The sequence below is a fragment of the Manis pentadactyla genome, chromosome 12, assembly GCF_030020395.1.
Source record: "Manis pentadactyla isolate mManPen7 chromosome 12, mManPen7.hap1, whole genome shotgun sequence".
Taxonomy (NCBI): Eukaryota; Metazoa; Chordata; class Mammalia; order Pholidota; family Manidae; genus Manis; species Manis pentadactyla.
In genome coordinates, this window is record NC_080030.1 from 30,232,276 (window position 1) to 30,242,487 (window position 10,212).

General features: G+C 41.6%; 1 protein-coding gene across 18 annotated transcripts in view; it reads right to left on the reverse strand.

Annotated features, from left to right (window-relative positions):
• AFDN (afadin, adherens junction formation factor) overlaps window positions 1-3,683 on the reverse strand; it is a 135,562-nt gene extending 131,879 nt beyond the window's left edge. For all 18 annotated transcript variants that reach the window (XM_036926480.2, XM_036926474.2, XM_036926465.2 and 15 more), the window contains exon 1: window positions 3,431-3,683. In XM_036926480.2, the coding sequence (XP_036782375.2) occupies window positions 3,431-3,535 (105 nt within the window). In that variant the 5' untranslated portion in view covers window positions 3,536-3,683. The remainder of the gene's footprint in view (window positions 1-3,430) is intronic.
• Window positions 3,684-10,212: the final 6,529 nt, after the last annotated feature.

The following is a 10,212-nucleotide window of genomic DNA, read 5'->3' on the forward strand; positions in this document are numbered from 1 at the left end:
ATAACTTTAAGTATCTCATGAAGCAAAGTGATTAACTGCCAAGCATAGTTTTTGCACTTCTGCCAAAGAGTAAGACGTGGTAATACCAATCTTTAATAGCCTAACAGATAATTTCACAAAGTAAATACGCATCCCGTATTTTGTCAGGACTAAGAGTATCTATAAAGGAAGCCATATACAATGTTCTTTCCACAAAATGTTTACTGAGCACTTACCACAAGCAGACCCAAGAATTAATGTTTAAGAAAATAAAACTCTAAGATTTGGCCCTCGTGTAATCACAGAGAAGACACACAAACCAATGGCTGTAATGAAAAAATTGGGATAAATTAAACATAGATCACCAAAAAACAGGGAAACCATTGGGTAATCAGAGAAGCCTTCCTGTGAGGAGGTAATGGTACGTAAAGATTAGCAACGAGCACTCTGCCATAATAGGAAACTCTTAAAAGAAATTAAACCTTAACATTAAGAACTAGCCAGCTTTAAGAAGTTTTCATTATGAGCTGTAGGTTTCCACACTAATCAAGATATTAATTCAGCTTTACATCAATCTCCTGATGGTAAGATACATTAAGTTTAGAGGATCCACTCATTTTAAAACTCTAAAAGGATACAGGATCCAAGTGAGAAAAGAGCTGAAAATATGCAAAGATAAAACAACTTATTTCTTTGAAAGCCCTCCTTTTATACACAAATGAGAATATGAAGGAAAAAGCAAACTGAACCAGGTTGACTTTAAAACGTACTCTAATTTTCCTAAAAAAAGTAAATGTAATCCAAAAAGCCAAGTTCATCTTCCTAAATATAGAAACCACAGAATTATTAGAGGTTATCAAGGCTGCCTGAAACCACCAATCAGATGATTAATGGAGTCATAAAACTTGACAGTAGATACTCGTCACTGTACTCCATCCAAAAAGGAAACAAAGGAAAATTAAACCACAATTATACCCTCATATACGACATAAAGATTATACAAATATATGAATGTCTTAAATCATATTCGTACAAATCATATTCTATAGTAAATTAGCTCAACATTTACTGAACATAAAGGCCACTTTAAGGCTTACATTCCTGTAGAAAACTAAGTAGCATGATTTGTGCTGGCCAAATAAGAGTAAAAATTCATCATTAGATGGTAAAAAACTTTAGACAGTTTAGATAACAGCAGATTGAAACTAAAGCCTTGAAATATTAGAGTATTATTATTAGATAAGGTTACCTACATCATGATCAAAGACATAACATGTTAAATGTGAAGCTTAACTTTCAAGACCAGAATAAGTTTAATAGTATGCAAAGCTTCTCCAGAAAACAAAATACAAAGTGTGAAGTAAGTGCTACATAATGAAAAAACTAAGAAAAATTACATAGGACATTTTAAGAAAGTAGTTTATTCATTAAAAACTTTCCCATACAAACCTGCAGAATCATTTCTAAAAACAGGTATGTTCAGGTGTAAGTGAGGGGAGGAACTACTCAGGAAATACATAATCATTTTCAAAAAAGGATCCTTCAACCTTTGCTTTGCTTCAGCACATGTACACAGCAACTTTACACAGGCTGAATAACTGAAAAATGTAGCTCTCCAAATGACAGGCCAGTTTTAACTTTAACAGCGACTCATATCTCTAAGAAAATAGAGAATTTCAATTGAGTACTTAGAAATGGACTTTAATGAAATCAACTAACTAAAATGTTTCTGATTTAGGATTTTTTTTAATGCCAACTCAATCTAAAATCCCAAAAAATAAATTCAGTGATCTATTAGCACTGAACTGAGAAAATACTCCTTTTTACAACCAGACTTAGGAAATCTCTCAAGACAAAACAAAAATCTTAAGTACATCTATTTCAATTTAAAAAAAAACTATGTACCAAGATAATATTTTACATGTGAATTTTCTTAGCCAGAGATAGGAAAAATGAACTAATTCTGAAAGACAACATAATCCTGAAAGCTAAAGTATTGCATATCACCTTTCAAAAGTATGCCAGTAAGTCCGAAAGAAGACAACTACTAGCACTTAACTCAAATTCATTTGAGAAATGAGTTGTAAATCAGGAGTAGCTTAACCCATCAGTGATCAATTTGGGCACCTGAACCTACTAAGTTTATATTAGCATCAGCTAAGGATTAAGAGGAGTGGCTCTACCCACGAAGGCAAAACCAAGAAGGGGAGTAAGTAAAACTCAACATTATTCAAAAATATGAACTTGGGGCTTAATAATAAGGGATTCAATTTCATGAGAATGTTTTACCAAACATGATTGGCGCCTAAAAGCTGCTGTTTTAGCAAATGTTAACTTTCAATTACCAATTAGAATAACAAACAGGTATTATTAAAATAATTTTCTAGAGGCACAATCCTGTGTAAGGTGCACTTCTTGTTAAAGTTTGCGCAGCAACTACAAGAATGAAACCCAAGCCTACAAGCTGCCGGCTGGGAAACCCTTGCGGCCTGACTCTTCACCCTCTACCTGTTCCCGCATAACCTCTCCTGTCCCAGAGAAGCTGGACTCAACCCTGCTTTGTAAAACTGCTGGGACTCCTACTGCAGCTACGCTATAAACAACTACCATTGTCCTGGGCCAGCAAGTGTGATTTCCTCCTTCGCTCGGGAGCACGCCCAGCACTGGCCGCCCCCCGCCCCCGCCCCAGGCCTGACCCTCCAGCCCTGGCCCCAGGGCCTCGCCCCTCCCCGGCCCCCAGCCCCACCCAGACCCCGGACGCGCGGACAGCCCGGCGGGGGAGGGCGCTGTCCCTCCACCCGCAGCGACGGCGCCCAGGGAGAACCTGCCTTTGCACCAGGGCTCAATACGTGGCTGCGTTATCAGCAAATGCGCGCAAATACAACTACTTTCCTGGTATTTACTCTACACTCGCCGTTGGCAACCCCCAAGTTTTCACGCCTGAAGCAAAACACCGCCGGTCACATGCTCGCCCGGGTGACAAAGGTCCGAGTCACCCACAGCCAGGCGCGCGCGCGGACCCGCGCAGAGGGCGGGCCCGGCACGGCCGCCTCGCTCCGCACGGCCTCGCGGCGAAGACCCCGGCCCGCCGCGCCCGCATCCTCGCTCGCGGCCCCACCCCCGCCCCGGGACCCCGCCCGCAGCCACGCCCCGGCCCGGCCGGCGACCCCGACCCCGAGCGGCCTACGGCCGCCGCCGGCGCTGGAAGCCCCGACCCCCGGCCGTGACCCCGCCCCCGGCCCTCACCTCACACCCGGGACCCCGTCGGCGGCCCGGCCCGAGGCCCCGCCCCCGGCCCCGGCCCGCGACCACCCCGCCGGCACGTGACCCCCGGCCCGGCCGCGACCCCGAAGCGGGGCAGACCCCGCCCCCGGGCCCAGGCTCCGCACACAGGTGACCGCGCACCGCCCCGGGCGGGGGGCCGAGGGGCGGGGGCCGGCCCCGCGCTCACCTCGGTGGGCTGGCTGATCTCGAACAGGTCCAGCCGGTTGGCGTTCCAGTGGTGGATGATGTCGGCCAGCTTCCGCCGCTCCTCGTCGCGGCCGCCCGCCGACATCCCGGCCGCGCTCCTCGGCCCGCGCCGCCGCGGCGTCGCCCGGGCGTGGGGCCGCGCGCCTCAGGTCCGGGCCCGGCGCCGGCTGCGCGGCGTGCGCCCCTCCGCTCCCGCTGCGGCCCCGGCCCTGCAGCCCCGCGCCCGCCGGTCGCGCCGCCTCAGCCGCCCGCCCCGCGTCCGCCCCGCGTCCGCCCCGCCAGCCGGTGTGCGCCCGCTGCCGCCCCGCCCGCCGTGCGCGCCCCCGCGCCGCGTGCCCGCCCCCGCGCGCCCGCCGCACCTCGGCCGGCCTCCGCGAGGTGCTGCTGTGCCGGCTGGCGGCGGGGGCGGGGCCGGGGCGCACGGGGGGCGGGGCCAGGCGGTCAGGTGCGCGCCAGCAGGTGCGAACGCGCGCGGGCCGGCCGGGCTCTGTCCACGCGCGTGTGCCCGCCGCGCGGAGTCCCGCGGTGGCTCCGTGTGCGCCCCGGGGCCCTCGCAGGCGGCCTCGCCAGCGGCTTTCTCTCGAGGATACGTTACTGCGCTCCGTGCCTCCCGCCGCCTCGTCCGAGGACCCCTCCAGTGCATGGAGGTTCCGGCCTGCCGCCCTGGTCCCCGCACTGCCGTCCCAAATTGCTCATTCTGTGCGAACTCGCAGCGCCCCGCTCCCTTTGTGTGCAGCGGCTCAGAAAACGCATCTCTTTCAAATTTTGCCTACAAACGCTCCAAAGACGTAGATAAAGGATTTTACACGGTTAAAAAAATAAGTAGTAGCGGGAGGGGAGGTCGTCTGTGGGCCTCACTGCTGGGGGGAAAAGGCTACGGCAACACGATGTTAAGGCCTCTATGCGTCCCAGTGGATGGGGGGGCCTAAAATTAACCTAAAGAGCAAGTTTTGTAAATTTCAGGGATATTTGTTTATTAAATGTTTTCTTTTTAATTGTCCCACCCCCCCAAAAAAAAAATTCTGGCTGCAGAATACCTGACAGGAAACTCCCATGCAATGCTCATCCAGTCTCACATTATCTGTGATGTGCTGTAATAAAAAGCCTTCGTCTTTGAAATACCAAAGCTGAGTAATGAAAATAGTGAGCTCTATTTGACAAAGCCTATTTATTTTTGTCACCGCTTTGTCTTCTCCAGTGTGGAGATAATTTTCCTCTCTACCAATTGGATTCCTTCTTTTGTAGGGAAGAAAAGAATTCTGTCGTCCCTGCTGGGCTGGCCTTCAGCTTTCTTCTCTGCTGCACTGGTACAGGGCAGCCTCATAAGGAGGCTTTTCAGTAAAGAAGCCTGAGGTGTTGAACCAGTGCCATGGAGGGATGAATTCTTCAACAGATCTCTAGTCTTCTTTCTCAAAATTAAAGTATGGTGACCTGCAAAAAAGCATATGTGTATGAATGGCTTCTGCATGTTCTGGCATTCTGTTCCTTTATGCCTTTAAGTCCCGTGCTGCTTTTTAGACTCAAGATGTTTTCTTTGTTTTTTGTTGTGGTGGTGGTGGTGTGAGAATCATGGTGTCCATACAGCTGGAAACTGTCTAGCTTGGGTCCACATATGTCACGTGGGTCATCAGCCACAGTGTCAGCTGAGTTCTAATAGTAAGAGCTTTATTCCTGATGATGCTATTACCAAGAATAATTTGGCTCTTGGGAGTAAAGAATTAGTTTGCAAAGCTGGCAATTAGATTGCTGGTGTCCAAAGTAGTTATATGTAGTATTGCTAACAAGAAAATTCAGAAAATAAGTATGGGCTCCTTGCAGTGTTTTTTTAATTATAAAAAAAATATATGGCATATGTAAAATGCCTACAGTACGATGCATATAGGATGTTTTAAGTCAGTGTAATTATTATTGTTTTCTAACTCTCATTAAATATTCCTGTTTGTATTGTGTGAGTGGTATAGTGATATCCAAACTACAATTCATAGGCTGTCCCAACCAACATTTGTTGACAAAGGTTTAAAACCACCCAGAAACCCATAGAATACCTATGATTCTCAAATCGTGAAGACTCTTGGAACTAGTATATATTTAGGCCATGAACATTTTCAGGCCAAATTCTTCCACTGTCATTGTTCAGGACTCCAATATAATATGCAGAGCCATATGTTAATTTTGATAATACATTATAAGACTAATAAGCAGACATAATGTCCATCTTCTATTCTCAGTGTACTGCTGAGTTCTGTTCAATTTAAGAAATAGTATTTAAGTCCTATTCAAGAAATGCCGTTTGGAAATAGTCACGTGGGATTTATTATTAACCACACCTTATAGCACAGAAACTGAGATGAAGGATGGAAGACTAGATTGAAGCTAAACAAAGCTACAGAGGGTGAGGTTGAAAAACCTTTTTGCTTTATCTGTGAGCCCATTTCTTCAAATTTATTTTCCACTTTATATTTAACTTTTAGGTTTTTAAAAGTATTTTTAGCTATCCATTTAAAATGTAAGGGCTCCTATTTAAATCTTCACTGATACACAAATGTTTCTAAATATTTATTTCTAAAATCTAACTGAAATCTTAAAGTACAATGTAATGGGAATAAATATTTGAGAACACATAAATAATAACGTTTTAAATTTCTAATTAAACTTTGAACATTAAAAAAAATTTTGTTTGAAATATGAAAACCAGGTTCTAACCAAATATAATAAACCTATTTTTGGCTCTGGGAAATGGAAAATAACAGGAAAAAGATTAAAAGCTTAATCCATCACATAAGAACAAAGAGACAAAGGTATCAACTATATTTAACTATATCAACTATATTTAATGACCTATAGGTCATTTAATTTTCTAGCCACCAATAAATTTTATATTGCAATAAATTAATCAAATTTTGAAATATTTCAGTCTAATATTTGTACAAATCATAAGCCCTTTTACAGAGATATCAATTCACAGGGAGGTCTTCAAACAAAAATTAAAGGGATATAATAAAGTCACAAATGGCAACATTTCTGGGGCAGATTACCTCCACAGTAGCCTATGCATATGAAAATTCATCTAGTTAATTAATCTAGAAAGTTAAATATCCAAACTTTTCCTTAGCCTAGCCTATGGCTAGCTAGGTCAGTGTTGTTGATTTAGTTTTAAAAAGAGAGAGAGGGATGGATCACATATTAGCCCACAAAAAGAAGTTTTAAAACACTTAAGAAGTTTAAAATCACAGCAAGCATCTTTTCTGACCCCAATAGTATGAAACTGGAAGTCAATTACTGGAAAAAAAAAAAGCACAGATATATGGAGGCTAAGAAGCATGCTACTAAACAACAATGAATGGGTCAGTGAAGAAAAGAGGAAATAAACAATACTTGGAGAATAATGAAAATAAAAACAATAACAACAATTCAAAATCTATGAATGTGGCAAAAGCAGTTCTAAGTGAGAATTTTATAGAGTTGGAGGCCTACCTCAAAAAAGAAAAAGAAAAATCTCAAATAAGCAAACTAACCCCACACTTAAAGGAACTAGAAAAAGAAAAAGCCCAAAGTTAGTAGAAGGAAGGAAATATAGAGATCAGAAAAGAAATAAATGAAATAGAGACTAAAAATAAATTCAAAAGATGAGTGAAACTAAGAGCTGGTTCTTTGAAAAAACTGATAAGCCTTTTAGCTAGATTCATTTAGAAAAAAAGATAGAATACTCATATAATAAACTCAGAAATGAAAGAAGTTACAACTGACAACACAGAAATACAACTATAAGATATTACTATGAAAAATTATATGCCAAAAAATTGGACAACCACGAAGAAATGGACAAATTCCTAGCAACATGCAATCTCCCAAGACTAAACAAAAAAGAAATAGAAAATCTGAATAGACCAATTACTAGTAATGAAATTGAAGTGGTAATAAAAAAATTCCCAACAAATAAAAGTCCAGGACCAGAAGGCTTCAAGGGAGAATTTTACCTAACATTTAAAGAAGAGTTAATACCTATTTTTCTCAAGCAATTCCAAACAATTGCGGAGGAAAGAAAGCTTCCAAATTCATTGCATAAGGTCAGCACCAGTGTAGTACCAAAATCAGACAAAGACACTGCAAAAAAAAAAGAAAAGAAAAGAAAATTACAGACCAATATACCTGATGAACATACATGCAAAATTTCTCATCAAAATATTTGCAAACCAAATTAAAAGTTACATTAAAAGGATCATGACCAAATAGGATTTATTCCACGGATGCAAGGATGGTTTGATATCCACACATCAATCAGTGTGATACACCACATTAACAAGAGAAAGGATAAAAACCATATGATCATCTCAATAGATGCTGAAAAAATGTTTGGAAAAATTGAGCACCCATTCATGATAAAAACTCTCAACAAAGTGGAAATAGAAGGAATATACCTCAACACAATAAAGGCCATATATGAGAAGCCCACAGCTAACATCATACTCAATGGCAAAAAGATGAAAGCTTTTCCTCTATGATCGGAAATAAGACAAAGATGCCTACTCTTAACACTCTATTCAACATAGTACTGGAAGTCCTAGCCAGAGCAATCAAACAAGAAAAAGAAAGAAAAGGTATTCATATTAGTAAAGAAGAAGTAAAATAGTCACTATTTGCAGATGATGTGATATCAGATATAAAAGACACTAAACACCAACAAAAAAGCTATTATAACTGATGAATAAATTCAGTGAAGTTGCAGGATACAAAATCAATATATAGAAATCTGTTGCATTTCTACATACAAATAATGAACTAACAGAAAGAGAAATTAAGAAATCAATCCCATTTACAACTGCATCAAAAAGAATAAAATTCCTAGGCATTAATTTAACTAAGGAGATGAAAAATCCATATCTGAAAACTATAAGACATTGATGAAAGAAACTGAAGAAGACACAAAGGGGAAGTTACTCTATGCTCATGGATAGGAAGAATTAATATTGTTGAAATGGCTATGCTCTTCAAAGCAATCTAGAGATTCAATGCAATCTCTATCAAAATACAAATGGCATTCTACACAGACCTAGAGCAAATAATCCTAAAATTCATACGAAACACAAAAGACCCTGAATAGGCAAAGCAATCTTGAAGAACAAAGCTAGGGGTATCGCAGCCCCTGATTTCAAATGATACTACAAAGCTATAGTAATTAATATGGTACTGGCACAAGAACAGACCAATAGATCAATGGAACAGAACAGAGAGCCCAGAATAAACCCATGCATATGTGATCAATTTTTATATGAAAAAGGAGGTAGGAATATACAATGGAGAAAAGTCTCTTCAGTAAATGGTGTCAGGGAAACTGGACAGCTATGTGGAAAAAATGAAACTGGATCACAGTCTAACACTATACATAAAAATGAACTCAAAATGGATTAAAGACCCAAATATAAGACATGAATCCATAAAACTCCTAGGAGAAAACATAGGCAGTAAACTCTTGAACATTGGCATTAGTAATTTTTTTCTGGATACATCTCCCCAGGCAAGGAAACTAATCAAGTGGGATGACATCAAATAAACAGCTTCTGTACAATAAAGGACACTATCAACAGAATGAACAGGAAACCTACCGTGTAAGAGATTATATTTGCAAATTATATATCTGATAAGACTAATATCCAAAATATATAAAGAATTCATACAACTCAACACCACAAAAACCAAATAACACAATTAAAAAATGGACCTTCCAAAGTCATGCATGTGGCCATCTGGCTCATGAAAAGATGCTCCACACCACCAATCATCAGGGAAATGCAAATAAAAATCACAATAAGCTGTCACCTCCCACCAGTCAGAATGGCTAGTATCAACAAGACAAGAAATAACAAGTGCTGGCAAGGATGTGGAGAAAAGGGAGCCTCATGCACTGCTGGTGGGAATGTAACTGTTGCAGCTACTGTGGAAAACAGTGTGGAGGGTCCTCAAGAAATACCACATGACCCGGGAATTCCACCTCTGGGAATTTACCTAAAGAAAACAAAATTTGAAAGAATTCCCTAGGGGTGCATTTTTTGGGTAACTTTTTTATTGTAGAAAACTTTCAATGATATACACAGGCATAATCACATAAAGCCCTGGGCCCCTCCCCTCTCCCAGCTGTGATCACAGGCCTGCTTCATACATCCTCTACCCCCTCCCTTATCCCCAGATTATTGTAAAACAAAAATCAGACATATCATTTGTGTTTCAGATGTATCTTTAGAAGGTAAGGACTCTTAAAAACATATATTTTCCTAAAATTATCATACTTTGAAAATGAGCAATAACTCCTTAAAGTCATCAGGTTATCAAGTCTGTTCACATGCTAGAGGGTTTGTAAACTTACAGGTTCCCTCAGCCCAATCACACACAGAATCAGAATCCCGGGCGAGTCCAGGAATCTATATTTGATGTCTGCCTCAGTGATTCTGGTCGTCAGTCTGATAATCACTGGTTTAGGTGAACTTGTCAGTCTTTTTTGACATTGAGACTACGACTTTTCCAATGTCACCCATCTGGAATCACACTGGATCAGACTGTTTCCAACTAGCATAGGAATAAATTTTGTGCATATTCTCAGAGGTGTCAGAACAAGAAATAGCACTGCATAAAGAGGCAGGTTCCCAAGTTGGAGAGTCTTAGACCAATCAAGGACCATGAATGGGTCCTGGTAGCAGCATGAGACTCAGTTTCCTCAAGCAACAAATAAACATGATGGCAATTACTAGAACTGCCCATCTTATGGAG